At 38.0% G+C, this 24,306-nt stretch overlaps 1 protein-coding gene across 1 annotated transcript; it reads left to right on the plus strand.

The window, feature by feature from the left end:
- Window positions 1–722: 722 nt before the first annotated feature.
- On the plus strand, window positions 723–24,036 carry LOC124270162. The gene is made up of 10 exons (XM_046705193.1): window positions 723–962; window positions 8,056–8,104; window positions 13,420–13,557; window positions 14,004–14,137; window positions 17,371–17,494; window positions 17,799–17,962; window positions 18,470–18,532; window positions 19,963–20,038; window positions 21,666–21,794; window positions 22,061–24,036. Exons 1-10 carry the CDS (start codon window positions 825–827, stop codon window positions 24,025–24,027), a joined length of 2,982 nt encoding a protein of 993 aa, XP_046561149.1. The 5' UTR covers window positions 723–824; the 3' UTR covers window positions 24,028–24,036.
- The last annotated feature ends 270 nt before the right edge of the window (window positions 24,037–24,306 follow it).

The following is a 24,306-nucleotide window of genomic DNA, read 5'->3' on the forward strand; positions in this document are numbered from 1 at the left end:
CATTGTGTTACGACGATCACTAAATATATTTCCTATACTTGATTGGTCAGGTATGCACTGTTTTGAAACTAAGGAAGAAGTAGTGTCCACAGAATTAAGGAAGAAGGAAAAGGGAATATTCAATAATAAAATTCCCCTGGTAGTAAGTTTAAAGGTTGCTACAGAGAGAGAGAGAGAGGGAGGAAACACACACCCCCCCCCCCCCTCCTACCCCCTTTGAAAATTTTTGGTGGATCCGCCCATGTACCGGGTTCGATTCCCCACATGAGTACAAATCGTGAAGCCCATTACGATGAACCCCGTCGTAATATTGCTGGAATATAGCTACAAGCAGATACTCACTCACTCCATAACTCAAGATGGCTGAGATATTTATAAACTTTATCAAACTCACTCATTCAACACGTGTTTTTCACTATTGATAATTCCACTGATCGGTAAACATGGTCTGGTTCGGTCAAAGAGCTACACCTAGCAAAGAAATTTCAGATCCCCTGGGTCTTTTTCCTTTTTCAATCTAATTCCTCATGCAGTTTTCTGAACTGAACAAGCTTCAGCGCGATATATTTGTTCTGACTCAAAAAATAAATAAACAGTGACGAATCCGCTTACACAGACGTAAATCATACCACCGAGCGTACTCACAACTGTTTCGCAACCTGACAACGAGACCGTCCCCAGAGACAGGCACACGGCCAATCCAAACCGGATTATAGAACGGGTATGAGTTACAGGTACGCGGTTACTTCCTGGTTGAGAGCATGTGTTCAACCGTCACGAAGACACCCAAATATATTTATCCATGACAACAAGTGACAAAGAATATGGATATCACACGACTTTTCCTTGGGGTTTTCATTATTGGAATTTTCCACCTCGAGGAGACATGTTCCAGTGTTCATGCCGAGGAAGACATGACCCGATACGACACTGACTGTGCCCCCAAGAACTGTAGCCAGGCTGTAAGTACAACCTCTCAAGAATAAGTCGCAGTTCTCCACAACGTTAATTACAAATCTTGACAAAGATATTTTTATCTGACAGAACGTTACTTAAATGTGAATTGTTAACGAGAATTGTACGTGTGATGCAGTCTGAATTTAGTTAAGCATTCTTTAGGTGTTTTTATTGTCAATTCCTATTATGGGGAACGATAATTAGGTCACGATTACTGTTACACTGTACAAGCGAAACAACTGGGTCGGGGACAATTTCTCAATTCCACGTATAAACTGTATGTATGTATGAAATGTGTACAAAATTAGCACATGCTAGTAAAGGGAAGTGTCTGTTGCAGAGTTCAGCAGATACAAACATGATATTTTTTTCTTAAAAGGTTTTAAATCAAGTAAAGTATTTAAAACTTGAACAAATGTAACACCTACAACGTTCCCAATGATCTGAGGCACTACAAATGCCAGGGCAGGTAAATAAAGTGGGAAAACAAAATTTGAGAAAATTATGCAATGTTCCAGGTAATGTTTTGAGCCAGTTCATATTTATAAATGTGTACTGGTAGGGTACTGGGTACTGATAGGTCTCTTTGGGTAGTCATTGATGTATTATTCTCTTGGATTCTGACATTTGGGTAATTTATAGCCAGTAAATATATGCTTCTGATAATACTGTATTAATTCTTTTTAGTGGCTTTTAGAATCTCTTACCTAGGGACAAACAAATATATTTTGCAATTTTTTTCATGTACCATCTTGGCAAATGTACGGCAATATTTTTCTTCTATTTAAAAAAAAGATATTTGATTTTGATTTCATCATTATTCAATAGCGTGTAACTTGACAGTCTCAAATATCCTGCATATTGCACCTCTGTTCTACCATGATAAATATTCATCTTCAGTGAATACTGATATAGTACTAGATAAACACATGACACTGAATGTTATAATGAATAATAAATAGATATACGTATACATATCTGGGCTACTGCTTGGCAAGTCATCAGGTGAACGAAATCGGTGTATGGTCTGTGAGGTAATGCAGCAGCCAACGGTTAACATGAAGCTGTCCCATTAAGCCATCCTTTATGTAAAAATCAGTCCAGTCCAACAGTGTCACTTTTGAAACGGGGAAAAATAAATTATGATACAGTCAAGCTACTGTCACCAATAAGCCATGTTTTGTGTAAATTTAATTTCTATACAGGCATTCTAAACAAATTTTTAAGGATAATTTTTCATTATATAACCAAATTTCTGTTCTTTATCATACAATTATCATTCGCCTGACGACTAGCCAAGAACTAGCCCAGAACTTTAAGTTTTTATCCATAATGACAGTTTGAAAACCCCTCTGCTCCTTTACCTGTATATCTACATAAATCTGATTATGGTGAATAAAAAGTACCTCGTGGCCAGGATTCGAACCACCGTCCTACTGCTCAGAAAGCTTGGGCTCTATCCACTAGACCACAAAGGCTAAAAATAACTTAGAAGCATTTCAGAGTGCTGCCAGGTGTCCGAAATTTCACTCTCAAAGAAACTATAATATCATGAATCAATAAAGTATTAAGCCATCGACCAAAACTATACAAGTATCCATCGCACATTTTCTTATTACTAACGTGTAAGGTCTGGGTTAAAATTGGTCTTCAGGAGTGAGTGAGTGAGTGAGTTTAGTTTTACGCCGCACTCAGCAATATTCCAGCTATATGGCGGCGGTCTGTAAATAATCGAGCCTGGACCAGACAGTCCAGTGATCAACAGCATGAGCATCGATCTGCGTAATTGGGAACCGATGACGTGTCAACCAAGTCAGCGAGCCTGACCACCCGATCCCGTTAGTCGCCTCTTACTCCAAGCATAGTTGCTTTTTGTGGCAAGCATGGGTTGCTGAAGACCTATTCTACCCCAGATCTTCATGGTCTGGTCTTCAGGAACCCATGCTTGCCACAAAAAGCAACTATGCTTGGCGTAAGAGGCGACTAACGGGATCGGGTGGTCAGGCTCGCTGACTTGTTTGACACGTCATCGGTTCCCAATTGCATGGATCGATGCTCATGCTGTTGATCACTGGATTGTCTGGTCAAGATTGATTGTTTACAGGTTATTATCATTAGGGGTGGGTATTGCAGATAATTTTCATATTGCGATATATTGCGATGCGACAGCATATATTGCAATATGTATTGCAATATATTGCAAGAAGTTTTTTTAACAAAAAACTTCTTATAATCGAGTTAATGCTTGATTAATAAAGCGAAATCACAACAAAATCACTATGCTTGATTAGGCTTTAATAGAAACTTTTAATCATGACAAAATGAAAATGTAAATAATGTTTGGCACAAATGAAACAAGGAAAGGAATAATTTAAGAAACGGAAATATCCGAAGATTTACGAGTGTTATGAAGTTTTCCGAATGCATGTCAAAATACCGGTTTTCGATCAGCGTATCACAATACGTATCGTTTTCATGCCTGAACTGGTAAATACTGGTATACCGGTTATATTGCGCAGCCCTAATTATCATACTGATTGCTTGTTTCTGGTAAGAGGAAAGTCTAACTTGACTTTTCTGAGGATTTCTCCTTCCTGGCATATCTTTGACATGCATCCCTTTCAGTCAGATAAGACTTGCAAGACAATTGTTTTTGGAATTTCATGGTTGGATTGTTTTCTTCCTGGTATATTCTCTTTTGGTTTTGGTGAGTACATCTAAACAAAGATAGGTGGTATGTTTTGTGTGGCATTTATACAATTGCATGCTTGGTTGGGTACGGTACAAAAAGGATATTTAATGATAACATTGTGACCAATTATGTCCAACTGAAAGTGCATTTACTGAATCTGAAGGTTCAGTGGGTAGGATATTGTTTCTACCTCTGTTACAAACTTGTGTCTCAATCATCAACAAAGCAAACTGACCTGTAATGATCCTGTGTGAGTTGGTGCATCTGGAGTATCCTGGTGTATCAGAAACACGATCGTATGGCTTTATGTATCCTAACACTACCGCCATTATGGTTTGGGAGTCAGGGCTCAGGATAATGTTTCAACATCAGAAGTACGTACTCCTTATTTTTGCAATATAGGAGTACTGGAAAACAATAAGAGTACATTTAGAGTACTGAATGGAATTTAATGGCGTATCAGTAATCTTGTGTTTCGTTTCATATATGCACCACAACATTGCTACTCTTGTGTAGACAGGTCAGTAAACAATAAAACAATACTTTTTCAGATAAATACGTCTGTAAATGATTCTGAAACCGTACACCATTGCTGTGGTCCGTATCTGCTATGTTTTTAAAATTGGTTCATACAGTATCGTGCTTATTTTATATCCGTACATACGCCGATACGGCCCTTATCTGGAGCCCTGGGAGTAATTATTCTTTGTTCTTCACCCAAACGATACACCTGAGTGGTTTAAACTAATATGTTGCATTGGGAATTATATTCATTTCATGCATTGGTCATGTTTCCATTCTGGGAACGTTTTTCACATTTCAATTTTAAGTTAAACAGTTATCCTCTGTGTACATGACATTGTTGGTTCCCGTTCTCAAATTGAGAGTCATCAGTAGCCAAATATTTAGGTAATCAGATTATAATCATTTCTGAAATAAATGTCCCAAAATAAACTGTTCTTTTTCATTTGTGACCTGCCACTTCTCATTGGTGTTAGATGTTTAATCATTTGGGATCACCCTTTAAGTTTTTAGATGGGTTAGATATTCAACTATTTGATTTATACATAATTACAAAATGGATATATGTAACCCTCTGCCCTAAATAATTAAGTTTTACCCATAAATATTTACACATATACCCCAAATAATAAATATCTAAGCCAAATAACTAGATGTCTAACCAAAACAATGAACTATCTGACACAATATGAGTCAATATCTTACCACAAGATTAAAATCTTGCAAAATGATGAAATATCTAAACCAACATAAATTAATGTGTCATCATCAGCTCTAAGAATAGCCAGCTCATGTATCTGACATGACGATTTAACAAACCAGGCCAATGAACAAGCACAATTCTCCATCATATACAGCATATCTTAGTCTCTGTACATGTGATCTCAGGAACACTACTGGTGGTCCAGCTATTGTGAGAGTTTTGGTGTTACGCCGCTTTTAGCAATATTCCAGCAACATCACTGCGGGGGACACCAGAAATGGGCTTCACACATTGTACCCATGTGGGGATTCGAACCCGGGTCTTCGGCGTGACGAGGCTACCCCACCGCCCCCTATTGTGAGAGATAATTAAGGCATGGTTTAAGTACCCATGTCTGTGTAAGACCTTGGATGGGATTATTCTCCCCTTGCACCTGTGTGGTGAGGTGTACAAAGTAGATAATGTGATATAGGAGTGAGGAAGTAATATTTTAGCAATATTCCACCAATATCACAACAGGGGATACCAGAAATGGCCTTCACTCACTGTATCCATTGTTTGAGGAATCAAACCCAGTTCTGCATTACAACCAACACTTTAACCACTAAGCTACCCCACCACCCTGTAATATAGGCAGATACCTAGTGCATCGATATCTCATGTTTGAGTGTCAGTAGCAGAGTAAAAACTGTAGTGGGATGATTGAAATTAGTTCCTGTTGCCAAACAACAGGGAACAACACAAACGTAAAAATTCGTTTTTAATATATTGTGAAATTGTTTATTATCAAACCGATGAAATATGTAATTTTCACACAAGTAAACTGGACATACACATGAAAATGACCACATAAAAACTCTTCATTAACAAAATGACAATGGTAGGTTAGCAATCTCAGTGATCAAGTGAAAGGTTTGTAAATGACAACTGATTATTGTCTAGTTCATGTAGAAATGATAATTGGCACATATACATTCTGAAAAGACATGACTCTGTTCAAACTCCCGTGTGCTTGTAATCTTTCAACCTGAATAATATTGTGTCAGAATCTTGCTATGGTTGTCAAGGGCACATCGTTTATAGAAGTAAGTCAAATGTCAACGATAAGGTGCTTGTTATCAAACCAGTAACATAACGGCAATGACAGGATAGCAGGAGAGCACGATTGGAGAGGGCGCAATCCACTAGATGGACAATGTTCAAGCAATGAGGAAGTGATCTCCCGCAGATATCATATCATTCAATAAAAACACTGATGCAATAAAACACTGATATTCTTCATTTTTTTTTAAATGGGTTGGCATTAGAAAATGAAACTGTTTATTTTAATATGTTGTCAGTTTGAGTTATATTTATTTCTTCAAATTATCAAAGCTGTTGTAACATATTGTTTTTGAGCACATATTTGTGGAGAAAAAATAACATATGTTTGATGTCTGACAGAATATGTTTCATCAGATAATGAAAACTGACTTCTCTCTGGTATTGAGGTTTAGATTACATTTTAGTTCCATTTTTTGAATTTTTATTTTTTTTAGAATTGCTAGACCAGTTACAAAACTGTCTCATCTGTTGTTTTTTCAGTTGAAACTGTATGTTCAGGATCAAATCTTAAAACACATTCCCTTGTCAGAGATCTCACATTCCTGAAAGTTTCTTATCTGTTATCAAATATGCTGGTCAGGCAGGTGTACTGAAAGGGAAAAACATGTCACGATGGAGGAAAAGTATTGCCAAGTAAAATTGTATTGCAAGCATGCCGTGGTAGTACTGTCATTTGAAGAGGAACAAATTTATGGATTGACTACTTTAATGCAATAAATTCGACATTTCAGTGTAGATGCTAACACTGATTATTCAAGCAAAAAATATCACGTCTATTGCAATAAAAAAGTTGTCAATCCATGAAATTTGTTCCTCTTCATCATACCAGCTTCTAATAGCCACTTAAAGAAGGAGTGTCATTTGTATTGGGAATAACAGGACAGGTCCTGTGACTGGGCGTCTGTCTACATACCGTATCTCCTCTATCAGACGCCCATGGCCATCTAATAACATGATAAAGTTCATGCAAGCTGTAGAACCAGGACATTAATTCCTGACATCTGTTCTGTTTATTTCTGGTGCAATCACCCACCAAGCCACTCAAATTCTGCAGGCAGGTCTGATGGAGTCCTCTATTTTGACCTCTATCAACCCATGTTTCATCAGGTGAACTACTGACTTGTGGCAGGATATGCTCCTGTTTTGTGAACCAGGGGTCGTCACTATTTCACACTGCAGGGATAGAAATACAATTGTTTTTATGGGTGCCATAGATTCTTGATGACAACTTGCTTGACAACGACATTAGAATCTATGTCGAGACGTCGCCTATACAGAATAAAGAAGTTGTATATTCATAAAAATAGTCCTCATCCTTGATTTAATCCACTGGCCATGTCAGAACAGTATGACCCTTGACCTTATGACCTTCCATGAAGTAAAAGTAAAATGTCAGTGCCAGAGAATGTTTAATGCGATGTCCTCCGATGTTTGTTAAGCTGATTTTAACAAACAGATCAAATTTTAATGAGATTCCATAAACATATCTTGCAAAATCGGTGTTGATGCTGAGACAGTGGTGCTAAAGTCTATTTTCTACATAAACTGCTTACCCCCAACAGTCATTAAAACACCAACATTTACACGATCATTTGTTAAACAACTTTTCCTCTTCATCATGCCAATGTCTGAAATTAAAGAGATGATTTGGCATGGAAAAATGACAAACTTTTATGCCATTGAAGACGATTTGTTGTAAGGTTAATTTGCCATTTGATCTTGCAGCAAATTGACTGTAGTTTGTCTCACATTTCCTGAACCACAACAGTTTTCATTCTGCCCAGCCCCTTTCAATGCGAACACATCAAATGAAGATTTTCCTCAAATTCAGGTTCTAATTTCCTCATCTAATGAGGACTCATTTCCATTTAAATGAAGTAACTTTAAGTGGCATTTAGAAGCTGGGATGATGAAGAGGAACACTTTAAGGATAGACAACTTCATACTGTATTGCAATAGATACAGCGTTTCAGTGTAGATTCTAACACCGTTATCAAGCACGTCATGTCCCTCTCGCAGATCTGTTTTTGAAGAATCTGTTTCTGAAGTAATTGGGTTGTTTTCATTCATTTTTCAGGCAGTCGGTCAACTTCCATACTTCCCCTGCCAGATTGGACATAAAGATGGTGAGCCGTTTATCTCAATACCGATTTAACATACTTTCTTTCTCAAATACCACGGATGACAGGCAATTTCAAGTCCGAGTGGGTTCAACCCTGTCTGACCATTATAATCAGGATCAGGGTGTCCCACAAGGAAGTATTTTGTCTGTAACATTGTTTAGTATCAAGATCAACAGTTTATCAAAGGTTTTAGACGATTCAATCGATGGATCACTTTTTGTGGATGATTTTAATATTTCTTGTCGTGGTAAAAATATGCATACTATTGAACGGCAATTGCAGTTGTGTTTAAATAAAATAAATAAATAAATGGTGTCTTGAAAATGGCTTTAAGTTTTCAAAGTCCAAAACTAATTGTCTACACTTTTGTAGAAAATATAAGCCGCATAAAGACCCAGAACTATCATTATATGGCACTCCGATCAAAGTTGTTAAGGAGGCCAAGTTCTTGGGTCTAATTTTCGACTCCCATTTAACTTTTTTGCCGCACATTAAATCCCTTAATGCAAAATGCCTGAAGGCCCTTGATTTGTTGAAAGTTGTATCCAACTCAAAGTGGGGAAGGGATCAAGCTACCCTCCTCCACCTATATCGATCATTGGTTCGTTCAAAACTTGATTATGGCTCCATTGTATATGGTGGAGCCTGCAAAAGCAACGTAAAACTATTAGATTCTGTCCATCACCAAGGTTTAAGACTTTGTCTTGGGTCCTTCAGAACTTCTCCTCTTGACAGTCTCTACGTCGAGGCAGATGAACCATCTCTTACACAACGCCGTATAACATTATCCTTGCAGTATATAACAAAACTTTATTCTATTGAATCTAACCCTGCATTTAACTGTGCCTTTAATCCTCTGTATGAGTATTTGTACAACAATAAGCCTTCTCTTGTTCCGCCTCTTGGTGTAAGAATTAAACCATTCATTTCTGCTGCCGGCATTGAGCTGGAAAATATATCTCCTTCCCATCTTCTTTCTTCTCCGCCTTGGCAATTGGTTAGGCCACAAGTTGACCTAACATTAACTACATTTAAAAATCACAAAGAAATAAATTACAGTATTATACATACAAATCCTTATTTACAGATGGGTCCAAGGATGGTGGCGCAGTGGCATGTGCCACTGTCATTGGTTCCAAAACATTATCTTCTCGATTGCCCAATAACAGCTCTATTTTCACAGCAGAAGCTAATGCCATATTAACAGCTCTTAAATATATTAATAAACACCGTAAATATAACCAATTATTGAATTGTAATATAATCTTTTCCGATTCTCTTCGTGCCTTCAGGCTATAAAAATCTCTCTTGAAAACATACACCGTAAATATAACCAATTATTGAATTGTATAATGATCTTGCTACTGGCCAATGCGACATCGTCTTTTGTTGGTTACCCAGCCACGTTGGCATTTCTGGTAACACAATGGCTGATCTTGCTGCCAAGGCAGCACTCAACAAATCTGTGACACCACTTCTTATTCCATACTCTGATTACAAAGCTAGCATTAGAACCTACATCCGTGATCTGATGCAAAAGAAGTGGGACACCCAGGTAGGTATCAATAAATTACATGAAATAAAACCCTACATTGGTTACACCTACTTGGGTTGTCAGTCCAGATTTGAAGAGGTCATCATACGACTGTGTCGCATTGGCCACACAAGATATACACATGAATATTTGCTTAAAGGTGAAGATCCTCCGTTTTGCATTCCTTGTGATGAAAGAATCACGGTCAAGCATGTCTTGCTTGACTGTGTTGAATATTGCATCACAAGGGATATCTATTTCAAATCACGAACTATGAAGGATCTTATTAATAATATAAGTTCTCATTTAATTATTGCATTTTTAAAAGAATTAGATTTGTTAAATGATTTGTAAATAGATATTTATTTTATTATTGGTAGTTTAGATTAATAACTGAGATTGTTAGTGGCTGTACCCTCAAATGGGATTGAAGTAGCGTAAAATTATTGTCCTCCTGAGAGGGTACGTAAGTCCCAAAACTTTCAAAGGAAAATTAAATTTACCAGCTGTTTTAAATGTAGCATTTCTGTCATTTTAATTTTGGCTAAATTTGACTTCAATCGCCAGCGGCTGAAGGGATGATATAAATCCAGCTAGGGTCCATGCTGGTAGCAAAAGTACTGTAAGTCCCCATGGTCCCTAGTATGGTGATCTACCTTCAGTTGTTGGTGATCTATAGCCAGTTTTTGTTTTGTCCCGATAGTGCTATTAGTTTTAACTTTCTTTACTACTTTTAACCCAAATTGTGATATTCTAGTTGGTTTACTGTCCTTCGATGACAGGTTTTTATAATATAGAAAAATTCCATTTCAATGTCAAATATGATCTCGTCACGATATGGCTGAAATATTGCCGATGTGACGTTAAATATTAACTCACTCACTCACTCACTCAAATACCACGGATCATTTCATCTTGGTTCCAATAAACCTAGTATGTCATTGAGAAGCAAAATTTAGAATTCATTGCCATTGGTATTCATAAAAATAACTTTTTTTTTCAATTTTTTCGAATTCAGAGAGCATTCTGCTGGTAGTATGTATACATATATTTCTTAAGTGTAGAGAAAGAATTTTCTTGAGCTCATTCACATTTTTATTAAATGACTTGTGGAGAAAGCAAAGGTATAAAAAAAAAGCACATTTTGGGGGGGGGTTGTTTTGGTCAAATTATTTAAACTGGTGTCCTCTTGCCATTAAATATCAGTAATTCTCTGTTATGTCATCTACATCCACACGTATTACGTCACATAATAAACGTCATGTGCAATGCAATTCACTTCAGGTAACTTTGTGAATAAATGAAGGAACGAAACATGCTTCGTGTGCTCTTTGAATGAGGGAAGTCAAGTACACAACATTATCAGCGAGCAGCATGCAGCTAGGGGCACATTTTTGTGACTTTTCTTTTTAAATTAACTGCATTTAAAAAAATGCCATTAAGGATGCACAGATTTTCAATTTTCTAAATTTTATATCCTGAAACTTGTCGAAATATTTTGGGCCCATCCCATAAATCATTCAGGCATCTTTCTACACTAGCAGTGATCCTTCAGCTTGCAGGATATAGAGAGAGGCACTGTTTTTGTGATTTGATTTTCATGAAATTAGCTATGTTTTCCTGGAATAACCACCCTGCCAGATATTGACAGTGGAAAAATTTCCTTTTTCCATAAATTGTAGGTTAGGCAGGAACATGATGTAACGTGAGAAATGTGAATGCACCTTGCTTTCTTGAATAAAGGGACACATTATTAACTTGTGACACAGGTTCCTGCTGGGAAACACCAACATGAATCGTGTAACTCACAATGAACGCAGTACAGTTAGTATTCTCATGGTGTAACATGTCTAGTCACATAATGAAGCAAACAGTTATAATAATCACCAGACAAGCATGACCATGTCAGTAGTTTAATTATACAGACGGGCCGCGATACGATATATATCTCCCAGTAATGTGGGTGCAGTACGATTTGTATCCTAAGACAGTACTTGTATTTCATATTCTCTCCTTTTTTGTAGTTGAATCACAATCATGAATCATGAATCATGAATTTCAAATATCAGACAGCAAGGATGGGATATCGTAGGGTAGAAACCAAATAGTCTTGGGGACACTGTGCAGGTTCTGTTAATTGTAGCCAACCAGAAACTACTGGAGAATCTGCATAAACTAGTGCTTTGAAGGCGCATCTTGAGACAAACCACCTCGCAGAATCGTTCAGACATCTCGCAGTACGGAAAAATGTGTTATAATTCACATGTTATTGCATCAAAATAACTTGTAATATATCACATACATTGAAATACAGGATTCATATATTGATATATTGTATAGTGAGTCTCATCTCGATACAATACTGTATTGTTATATTGTTTCTCCTGGAGCCTATGTTATGTGTAATATTGTAAAAATATTATCATGACAGGCAGAAGACAGTTTGACCATGAAACAAAACTGTCATGTAACTTATTACCAGGCATACTGATAATTAATGAATGAATGCATAAAATATTGTGTGGACTCATATATCATGTATATAACATATATTTGGGGTTACACGTTTTCAGTAAATTACAAATTTTAGTCCTTTTGGGGGTTGAGTGTTTACTGTGAAATTGTAATCCCGCTTATGACATGTTACATTTTACCACTTTCTAAATTAATCTCTGATAATCTAGTTATTTTACTGTCCTTCGTTGACAGGTTTTTATAGTTTACCATTACTTACTATGCAGAAAATAAAGTGTTCTTGTCACAATATGGCTGAAATATTGCCGATGTGACGTTAAATTTTAACTCACTCACTCACTCACTCACTTTCTAAATTGCATTGGGTATTCTCAAGAACTTTAGAAAGCTTTAAAATCATTGTTGGTTGACCAGACTTATAGTGTTTATATATGCCTTTTTTGGCATTGAAATATCAACTGATTGTTCTTTTATATACTTACTGTAAGTTTGATCCAGTAATGTGAAGAAAGTAAGTACTTTTATGTAATTGACTCTTAGACTACAGTCTTTGTAAACCCCCCTGTGGTCTAGTGGATAGAATGTTTGCTATGAGTGCGTGCGTGCGTGTTTCAGTCCCTGGCTGCCTCATACCATATGACATTAAACTGTGTTACTTATTGTTTCCCTGCCTGGTGTTCAACATTACGGTGATAATACATGGATTGGTTGGTTCAGTGTCTGTATGCTGTGTCTAAGTGGGGTATCCATGTTAAACACTGTGGCATCTCGGTGTACTAGCAATATAAACTGGCACAAAGCAAGTACAAGCAAACACACAAAAACTCACATATCATTTATCATTTTAAGAGTGCAGACCTGATTTTAGCTAATTTCTGAACAATCAGCTGTCAATCAGATGTCAACATGAAAAATTAGGGTCAGGTGTTTACTATGGTGCCATATATGAAAAAAATTAATGTTGATCTTATTTTTTAAAATGTGAAACAGTTATGTGTACTTTCAGTGTACGAAATTGACGCTGGTCCTGTGGTCCCTGGCTAGTAAACATTCATCAGGACCACTAAATGATACGTTTGCAGTGGTCCTGGTTGGCAGTGAATTTCTAAAGTAAATCCAAATATATATTATTTTGGACCACTGAAGTACAGACAGGACCACTAATTATCGTCTACTCATTGGTCCTGTGGTCTAGTGGGAAATTTTGAAAGGTTTCTTTCCCTGTACTTTATATGACTATTCAACATATATCAAAATGTTTCTATCCAATATATCTAATTGAAGTCTCAAATAGGAACATTTGTTTCAGAGTGTACCAATATCAGTAATCGGTATAACAACTCGCCATCTGTGGCGTTCCACAGTTTTGCTTTGCTGGCAACCATCGGAACCTATCTGCGTGGTAAGAACCCAAGTCTTACATACTCATTCAAGACACCATATGGAGGTAAGCAACAACACAACATTTTTTATATTTTTTTCATTATTTATTTTATTGTCATTTAGTTGACTGAATGACTGATTGTTGATTAATGCTGCACTTGTCTTGTCCATACTCGATTATATACAGACCGCCACCATAAAGCTGGAGTGTGGCGTTAAGCAACAAACGAAACAAACATGATTGTCTCAAACTTATTCTTGATGACAAAGGCCACAATTTATGGATAACAACTTCTCTCATAGCGATGTATCAGTATAGATATTTTACCATCGTAAGGCAAAAGGATATATTCCAAACCACAGTTATGATGGAAAAAATTGTTGTCCTGAAATTGTCTACATTGTCATCTTTCAAGTTTTATAATATGCCCATTAAAAAACAATTAACCCTTGTTGGTGTGAACTAGATTCTGTACGGTAACTGATGTGCTCTTGATGTTGTGTCTTCAGGGGTTGAAGCTCTAAGCACAAAGGCTGTGCTTGTGGACTTCAGCTGCCCCTCGGGGCAAGATGACTACTACAAGAAACATGAAATATGTCGTGTGTTTGACTTCAGTTCTGGCACGCTTGTACAGAGCATACCGGTGAGTAATATCGGTACTATAGATACCGGGGAGTATTATCGGTACTATAGATACCAGTACAAGCAATATCGGTACTATAGATACCAGTACAAGCAATATCGGTACTATAGATACCGGTACAAGCAATATCGGTACTATAGATACCGGTACAAGCAATATCGGTACTATAACAAAGCATATGATTTTTTAAAGTGGCTACAGCCAGGTGATGAGAAGTATATATGAGTGAGTGAGTGAGTTTAGTTTTATGCCGCTGTTAGCAAACACTTTAACCACTAGGCTACCCTCATCACACCCAGAAGTATATATACATTGTGCCAATCACCCAGCTATAGCTGTACTAAAATTAAAACAGGAAGGGGTTTTTGTGTTTAGAAAACCAATTGGTTAATGTGTTCAGTTAGACAGACACTTTGTCTCTGAATTTATATAATTTTGATAGAAACAAAAAATTCCTTTTAAATTGAAAAGGAGCCCCAGTGACATAGGAGATTCTGATCTTGATGAAATCTACTCGTAGACTTGCTTTTTTTTGGACTTAGCATTTGAAGAAAGGGCTGGGTGGACAGGGAAATGCTGCTGTTCGGGGATTGTGAGAGATTAGTGTTTGATGTCAGTGAAGCCCATTTCTGGTGTACTCCACTATGGTTTTGCTGGAATATTGCTACGTGGTGTAAAACCATACTCACTCACTCGATCTCTCTAGACAATTTCTCCCCACATGGGTACAATGTGTGAAGCCCATTTCTGGTGTCCCCCGCCGTGATGTTGCTGGAATATTGCTAAAAGCGTAGTAAAACCAAAACTCAGTCAGTCAGTCAGTCTAGACAAGTTAAGTCTTGAATTGTTTTGAAGCTAAATCATTTGGGATATCAGCTACAGTTAAGTCAGAAGATATATGCTGATATTCCAAGTTAATTACTTCAGACATGAATAGATATTCATCTGTTTTTGTCGAGATCATATATCACTTCGATATCCCCCATTCGGTAGATACTGCTTCCTGGATCTCAGGTTACAGCCAATACAAGCCCAGCTGTCATCATGATTGATAGGCATCAGCGCCACCTGGGTCTGTAGTTTCCATGAGTCTCAGATCTGACAATGGAGAATCCTGTCGTCATTAAATATGCGTGATGACTTATCTACATGTATCAAGTCCTCTTCAAAATGCTGATTGTACTTTTAAAAAATTCAAAAGTGTGATTATGCACAACAGCAAAGCCAGTGAAGCGTGGCTACAATGAGTTTGATGAGGTCTGATACTGGTGCCGGCACTGTGTTACCGCTTAAATGATTCCTTGGCTTCTGTCACAGCCAACGTATGAGTTATTGAGTGAGCAAGGTTGATTTAACACCTCTTTTGAACATTGTAACGTGGAGGTGTGTTGGTTTTATTGATGTGAGAGGAAAGCCATCATTAAGATCCTGGTTCAGTACGGGTATATTATGTTGTATTGTAAGAGATCAGGTGGTATCAGACAAATTGTACAAAGTTAAAGGTGTTGATGAAACTACAGTTTTTTCTCTTAGAGTTGTACACCTCTGCTGTACACCTGTTCTGAATCTGTGGGGTGGTGGGGTTGCCTGCTTGTCATGTTACATGGGTACAATGTGTGAAGCCCATTTCCAGTGACCCTGCTGTGATATATTGCTAAAAGCAGTATAAAACCCAACTCTCTAACTCACTCACTCTAAATCTGTAAAATACAAAAGAAGTATGGTGTTCCATGTAAAATTTCGGTCTTGTTGGGGGTGGGCATCAGTCTAAGTAAAGTTAGGCTCAGTATTATTCGTTACACTGCTATACTGAGTCTAAGAAAACCTAGTAGTAGGTCGTGTCAGCTAACCTTATGGACTGACCAATCAGAACACAGCTTACCAAATCGCGAAAGTTCCCATCCACACATATTGTTTGAGCGTTTACCTAAAAAATTGAACAATTCCGAATGCTATTTGCCGCACGATCGCTTCCGAGTGATACACGCAATGAGTAAACGGTCGCTGAAAATAGCGTTTTGTCAATATTCAAGGATGTCATCTTCTGAAAATATAAGCAAATAGTCATCATGTCATTAGAAACCCATAAGCATATATACTGCAGGTCAAATATCTGTGTTTTATGACAATTTTCATTTGTTGATAGATGTCAGCGACCAGGGAAGAGAAAATACAAAAAACGTTTTGTAAGTCCCAACGAACCCTAACAAGTAGTCGTTGTCTGATTTGTTATATCCATTCGTCCGTCTCGCGTTTGATTAGACGGTCATAGGTCGCTGAAAGTTTAACTGACGCGACCTTTTACTAGGTTTTGTTAGACTCTGTATAGCAGTACTAGTGTAACGAATAATACTGAGACTAAGTTTTTATTTAGACTGGGGTGGGTATAAACATAACTTGGCCATACCATGTCAATTTCCTGTTGTCCATTCCATTACATGATCATGAAGCAACACTGTTAAAATAACGTCCTGAAATAGAGCCAAATAAAACTACATTTGAATGGAAGTAAAATTAAGTAAATTTCTTAGACCAGCATCATTAAGGTCATTTCATCCAACATCAAACTGGTATGCCATAATATTATGAAATATTGTCCAAACTAAACTCGAAAAAAATACTTTTGTTTGAACATTTCTGTTGCATTATTGATGGTTTAAATAAGTAACTGATATGAATAAATATAATCTTATTTTCATAGCTTCAACAAACAAATAGTTTTCTTTGAATTTCATTGGTAATTGAATAGCTTCACTTTCCAACAGAAGCAGCACATTTTCAATGAATGTATTTACTCAAAAGAATTTAAAGAACTCCCTATTTTTAATAGGACTACAGTCACTACAACATTTTAAGTCATATCCTTATATCATGCCAGGCAGTAATTGACTCTCAGGGGGGTCACACTACGTTACTAACTGTATGTGACGTCAAATGTGACATTGGGACATTCGATGACTATTGTTAAAGCCTCGGTTCATGTTGTTTATCTGTACAAAGTTTCTTTCATTTTTAGTTCATGTAGTAAATATCTTTGAAATATCCAGTGATAATCTGGCTTTGCGTTAGATTTTTTGAAGAGTATATGTTATATTTCATTCTTCTTTGGTGGCGGTGGACATTGCCATGTTTTTTCCAAACACTTGGCATTTCTGGTGCCGCAGAGGAAAACAAACATAAGGACCAATCTACAGGATGAATTGAGTCAACCTGCGTAATGATATTTGTTTCAGCGTGAGATCAAGTACAAGTGCCTGGTGGGACTTATGATCCTGAATCGAGTCACATATCACTACCAGCTGAAGCTTACTTCCCTTCCATCACAGGCAGAAACTAAATACACCCTCGTCATACACAGTGAGTTCATCTGTTCATGGTAGTAACAAGTCTTACTTGCCAGTAGGAATTGACTTCAATATTTTTATCATTTATTTTCCCTTTCTCTAATACAAAAGCCAGAAACGAAACAAGTGTACGGTAGATTTGTCCACAGGTTCAGGATATCCCCTTTCGCTTGGGATCCTTTTGAATTTATAATGGATCTATTCTTTTCTATCAAAATTATAAACTTTTGGAGGCAAAGAAAACAGTAGTTCGGCCATGTTATAATTATGTCCACAAGTAGAAAGATTTGTACAACATAATAGTGATTGTTGATCAGGTGAGCCGCGAGAACACCCCAAGTGTCGTGTAGTTCTGGCGGTGGCTGCTATTCCTGCCCGACGGAGTGTGCACGTTGTGTGGCAGAGACCTGACCGTACAGCCAGGATTACTCACTATTTGGTCTCACTATACCAGAAGAAGGATCTTCTCAGCACCGCCAAGGTGGGTTCTTTGTGTTTTTCAGACAGAGTACTGACCATGTCATTTTGTCTCAGGGTGTTATTTTTTATCATTTGCTTCAAGACTATTTATATTCTGTGAGAAGAAAGGCAAAAAAGATGTTTGGTTTTCTTCATTTGATTTAAATGTCAGTAGAATATTTTTTATGTAAAGGCCAAATGTTTGGGTTAAATCCCATGCGCACACACACACTTTTTAAAAATAAAATTTAGTATGTAACTGTTTATGCATGATAAGTAACTTAAATTTTTTAATGTTTGCTAATATATTGATGATTGGTAAGAACTAAATTATGTAATTGAGAGCAAAAGGTGGCATTCCTTCTGAAACTGAAATGGTCATATTGAGAGCAATTTGATGGGTTTTGATCAGTTGATCAAATGGAATGCTAGTTCTCCTGTTTTATACCCAGTACTTGTCTAAATTTATTTAAAAACAGTTTGTTTTTTTAGCTTAACACGTAATATTTATGTCTTTATATTTATGCAGAAAAAGTATGGAACTGAAGAACATGAATTTGAGAACCTAAGTCCTGGTTATTACATTGTCCAGGTAAGTTATCTCCCCTTCATTTTTCATTGAAATATTGTTACCGGTATATTCATTGCCAATATTTGATTTTGACCTGAGGGCAGATAATACATTTCATTTTCAGGCTTTCTGTGAGTGAGTTTAACAGTGTTTCAAGGATTACGGCATCAGCAGACCTCCCTATTGGGGAATAAAAGCAGCATTTTTAGCATAACAAGTGAATGTTGTAACCACTAAGCTAGCTGCAAACCTGAGGGGGCCATTAAACAATCCACTATAGACACCATTGCTTGTCATGACTATTCCCAATGAACCAGTGAGTGAGCAAATAAAGTTTTATAGAACAGTTTGCTTCCACATCAGGCTGTATATAATAGCCTGGACCAGACAAGTCAGTGATTGAAACTTGATCCAGTTAGGCTCGATACAACACAATCAGTGAAGATCTGGGTTATAACTGGTCTTCAGCAACCCATGCTTGTAATAAGAGGCGACTAACGGGATCGGGTGGTCAGGCTTGCTGACATGGTTGACACATAGCATTGTATCCCAGTTGCGTAGATTGATACTCATACTGTTGATCACTGGATTGTCTGGTCCAGACTTGATTATTTACAGACCGCAGCCAAAAGCTGGAATATTACTGAGTGTATCAGTTGGATGATACTGTCAGTTGTTAGACAGGTTTCTAGGGATGGGTGATTTCATCTACGTGGTTTCTGTGATTTCAAAGGCTTTGTCACATGGAACATAAGTGAACAGGTCAACAATGTCATAGCTTATTAATTTGCCGGGTTGGTTGATGTGGATCTTCTTACAGAAAGCGGATGAATCTGGGATGAAGGATTTAGCAGGTTTTCCGAGTGGTAAGAGGAGGCGGGATAGATATTGTGCTGTATTGTAGTGGATAGGAACAGACTGAAAGACAAGCTTTCACAAGGTCCTTATGGATTTTTAATGGTGGGACAGGCATATGGTGAAAAAATAAACAAAGAATTGAAATAACGAGACATTTTGGTTGAAACAAAATAATTTATTTAAGTATTAATGAGGTACATAAATGTGGTCAACTGTCAATGGAAACACAGAAAATTATCTGTGCTAAGATGTATGATGCGGAATGTCTTTTTCTGGGATGTGTACATGTTTCCATGTCTTACATATTTCTGTTTCAATCTTGTTGTACCCGTGAAGGTCCGGGTTAGAATATTGATCCTCAGTAACCCATGCTTGTCGTAAGAGGCGACTAACGGGATCAGCTGGTCAGGCTCACTGACTTGGTACATGTCATCGGTTCCCAATTTGCGCAGATCGATGCTCACGCTGTTGATCACTGGATTGTCTGATCCAGACTTGATTATTTACAGACCGCTGCCATATAGCTGGAATATTGCTTAGTGCGGCATAAAACGTAACTCACTCACTCAATCTTCTCGTTGACTGTTATGCAGGTGGAACCAAAGGCGGTGAATAACACGAGCCCATGTGGAAAGACAGTTTACAAGGGCATTCAACTGATTTACATAGGTGACTACAGTGTGTGAGTGATGACATGAATGACAAGAGCGAATGCCTTCTGATGGGGACACCTACATGTAGATCTCAATGCTCAGTGTCAAATTTTGAATGCGGTACTTCCCAGATCCCAGTGTCTGATACTATTAAGAATGTTGGTGTGATTCTCGATCCAGAGCTTTCACTCGATCACCACGTCACCAATCTGATAAAAAAGCTGATTCATTCATCTGAGGAATATCGGGAACATATGCAAGTACCTAACAAAGGACTCTGCTGCCCTCCTCGTCCTGTCTCTGGTGATGAGTAGCCTGGACTATTGTAACAGCCTCCTGGTCGGTGCTACAAAATCTCAGATCTCCAGAACCCGTGAAGGTCCGGGTTAGAATATTGATCTTCATTAACCCATGCTTGTCGTAAGAGGCGACTAAAGGGATCGGGTGGTCAGGCTCACTGACTTGGTTGACACAAGTCATCGGTTCCCAATTGCGCAGATCGATGCTCATGCTGTTGATCACTGGATTGTCTGGTCCAGACTTGATTATTTACAGACCGCCGCCATATAGCCGGGATATTACTGAGTGCGGCGTAAAACTAAACTCACTCACTCACTCTTATCTGAATACCTACTCTACAGACTCGCCTGTTCCAAATGATTCCCACCACTATTCTGTGTTCCTTCTGGTGTGCACCTTGAAAGGCATGGAAAGGCGCCTCATAAATGGACTATTGACAGACAGACAACTGTGAATTCTATAGTGCAAGGATTACTGATTCCTGATAGGGATGTTTGGTTCTACTTGGGCCTGAGTAATCTTTGGAACTTGTTTCTTTGTCACTGTAGCTCATGATGTCAACATTACAATACCTCTTTCACACATCGACTGATGTTTAATCAGTCAGGCTGGCACCTATTTATGCCACTTTTTCATGGGTTCATTTCCGCAACTCAGCATTTCAGACCTGATTTTACACATCCATGCCCATTTTGTTATTAAAAAAAGTGTAAACAGCTTTAAAAAGCCATAGTTCAATAGTTTTAACAATAAAATGACCAAAATCTTGAACTCAGGAGAGAAAGTGATGGAAATATCTAATGTAAAGTAGTGTCGTTTCATCTTCTAACTGCATGGCATGTGTTTAATTAACCCATATAATTTCTGCATGCACAAGGAATATAAAGATCATAACTGTAGGTATACGAAATACTGCTACATGTGGTTTGCCAATAAAACCGTAATCACTAGAGTACATCTGAACGAAACAAAATTATGAAAATAATGTCTTTAGATAATGGTGTTCTAAGGGCCAACTTGATTTCATCACTAGGGTGGCCTGTTGCCAGTAGAAATGATGGTATCTCTAAGATTTAGGGGATTCAGTGTCTCCACTCGAGAGTGTTTAGGTTTAGGTGTATTTTACAATCAGCAATATTAAAATTATATTTTAACCGGCCCATCTAAAAGGTCTAAGTTCTTTATCACAGACAATTTTAAGCCTCCTTAGCAAAATTTATTATAAATGATATCATTTTATGTTTGTTTACATCTGAAGCATTTAACATGCTAATAGATAAGTGTCACCAAAATGTTAGGTGAGCTACAGGCACTAATAATTGGTTGTTGCTACTTCTCCTTAGATCCCCCCTTGAAAGAAGAAGACTCCACCTTGAAGATCCTTCTGGCGGCAATTAGTGGAGCAGTTCTGGCCGTGATCCTCTTGATCGTCATCTGCTGGCATGGCCCAGGATGCATCAGATCAGCACACGGTAAGTCAACTATTCAGGAAGGGTTCGAAACATTTTGGTACCTGCTATTTTGTTATAATGAACTCGAAAGGCTAACTAGAAGAAGTTTTGAATATTTAACAGACAAAACCATTAGGGATCATTGACAGATTGTAATTTGTCAGTGAGCATATCATGTATTGTATGGTTGCATGAAAACTTGTGATGTTCCAGGGCAGTGGGGGAGCCTAAGAACAACAAACACCTCATGACACATTGGTATTCACATTCTCTTTACATGTATATAGTTTCAGGAAATGGACAGACATTATTGGTGAGTGCGAGCGATGTCCAGGGCAGAGTGAAGAAGCTGTCATGTGTCCTTCGACAGAACCTGCAAGTCGACGTCCACTACGACCAGGAACAACTACAGCACATCACAGCAGGGACCGGACTGGCGAAATGGTTTGAGGACAAGGCAAAGAATTCTAACATCCTAGTTGTTTGCTCCAAGTTAGGAAAAGAAATATCGGAAAATAAACAAAGGGAAAATTATTTCTACCAGGCTCTGGAACAGATTGGACAAAATCCTGCATTATCCAGCCGTGTATATTTTGTATGTTTTGATGGACATCATGAGCACATGGATGTCTTCTCAACCAATGATAATCATAATGAGGTTAGGATGAAGCCAGGTTGTTTCAGTCACTCTTCAAGGAATGATGTAGTGTATGTTTTGCCTGATGACTTTTCAAATCTAGGGCACAAGCTGAAGAAAGGTGGAATGGATAAAAATTATAAGTTATCAGAGTCTTGGAAAGATTTCTGTAAAGAAATGGTAAATCGTCAACCACCAAGAATGATCTTCAGAAAGAACCATGCAACATCCTCCATAGCAGAAAGTGATGCCGTATCTCGCATGACTACTGAAACACTTATGCGGTATCCACAGGCTCAGTCCGTGGGTTCCATCTCTGATCAAAATAACGACGAGAGTGGGGAAGATGAAGAGCCATGTCAGCTTGCCTCAGCAAGCAGATTCCTTCTTGATCAAAAGAATTGGAGACCTTCAATAAATCTCCTGACTTTGAAAGAAACAGATCTTGATAAGAGTTGTGTAAGTTTAGAAGAGGTTTCAGATAAACCTCATGGTCAAAGCGAACTTGAATACAAACACTCACCAGATCTGCCAAGTAATTATGCTCTAGACTCTGGATTTGTTTCAAGTCCAATGAACTCAGTTGATCCAGTGCACACTGAAAAGAAATATATACAAAATGAGTTTCATCCATTGCAACCCCAGCATGGGATGGGAGATGGACGACAAAGAATATTGAATGTTGGTTATTGCAATGTTGATCAGCCGAACCTTCATCCTGACCAGTATGGAATCGGAATAGGGAAACGTGATTACAGTTTGTCAGGTCAAGGTTATAACCCTTACCTTCATTATGGCCAGCAGACATTCATTGACAGTGGACATTATGACGACAGTCGACTGTATGACGATAGTGGACAGTACGACGATTCTGTGGGTCACAGCTGTTCTGCAGGCTGTTTTGATCCACGGGGTCAGATGTTTCAGCATCACATGCACGAAGGACCATCCACTTTTGACAAGCAGGGCCATACAGGCAGGTATGTTTCCCCTAACCAGCTTCTACAGCACCTTCCTACAGAGCTGCAATCAGACTGGTCCAGGGTCCACCCTGCCATGTATGGGACGCCATTCATCCCCTCACAGCACCCATATCTTTATCAAGAATATGATAAATCTTTGTTTCAAGGTCAAAGTATTCCTAAGAGAAAACAGTTTGTGAATAATCCACAAGTTCAAAGACAGTCTGCTCCTGGTCCTTGGGATGGAGACTTGCAGGAAGGTGTTCCATTGTTAAATCCTTCATCTGACGTCAGTGGTCCAGTGTTACCACACGTGGTGACAGACAGACTAAGCTCAGGAAGTGAGTGGGATGCACCCAACATTGATTTCTGTCCACCTGATGTTTTTGGTGGAAGTGATGATAAATCATTAACTTTTTGCATGGAACAGGACGAATCAGGACAGTTTGTCATCATACCACTGTACCATGGTACGTTACCAGGCAACAGTCAAAACTGTGCACCCGACAGCAGTGAAGACTCTGCTCCTCACGTTGAAGTAAAGTCGTCCAGTAACCCTGAACTAAAAGTTGAAGGCGACCAATCACAAGTTTCAGATCAAGACAGGAATTTACGCGTTCTGTCTCTGGAAGAACAGAAGAGGCAGAGCAAGTAGACCCATTGTAGATTGTCGATGCTCGAGAAACATTTCTTTCTTTCTCACTAATTTTACATAACCAATTGTAAAACATTTTGTAAATATATACGACAACTTAAACACAAGCCATCATCCACATATTTATCATGTCTATGTTCTGCAACACACTTAGTTTGAGCATGAATATACACATTCCAGTCCAAAAACATATCATCTGATGATAAATATAATACTGAGTGAGTGAACTGGGTTCTAAACCGCTTTTGGCTTCTTCTTTTTTTATAATCACACAAAAAT

This window comes from Haliotis rubra, unplaced genomic scaffold (assembly GCF_003918875.1).
Source record: "Haliotis rubra isolate DU_JTF1 unplaced genomic scaffold, ASM391887v1 Scf15, whole genome shotgun sequence".
Classification (NCBI taxonomy): Eukaryota; Metazoa; Mollusca; class Gastropoda; order Lepetellida; family Haliotidae; genus Haliotis; species Haliotis rubra.

Coding starts and splice junctions, on each gene's coding strand:
- LOC124270162 (XM_046705193.1), top strand. CDS start 825: ATGGATATCACACGACTTTTCCTTGGGGTTTTCATTATTGGAATTTTC. Junction 14,138..17,370: donor CGCTTGTACAGAGCATACCG/GTGAGTAATATC, acceptor TATTTGTTTCAG/CGTGAGATCAAGTACAAGTG. Junction 17,495..17,798: donor ATACACCCTCGTCATACACA/GTGAGTTCATCT, acceptor ATTGTTGATCAG/GTGAGCCGCGAGAACACCCC.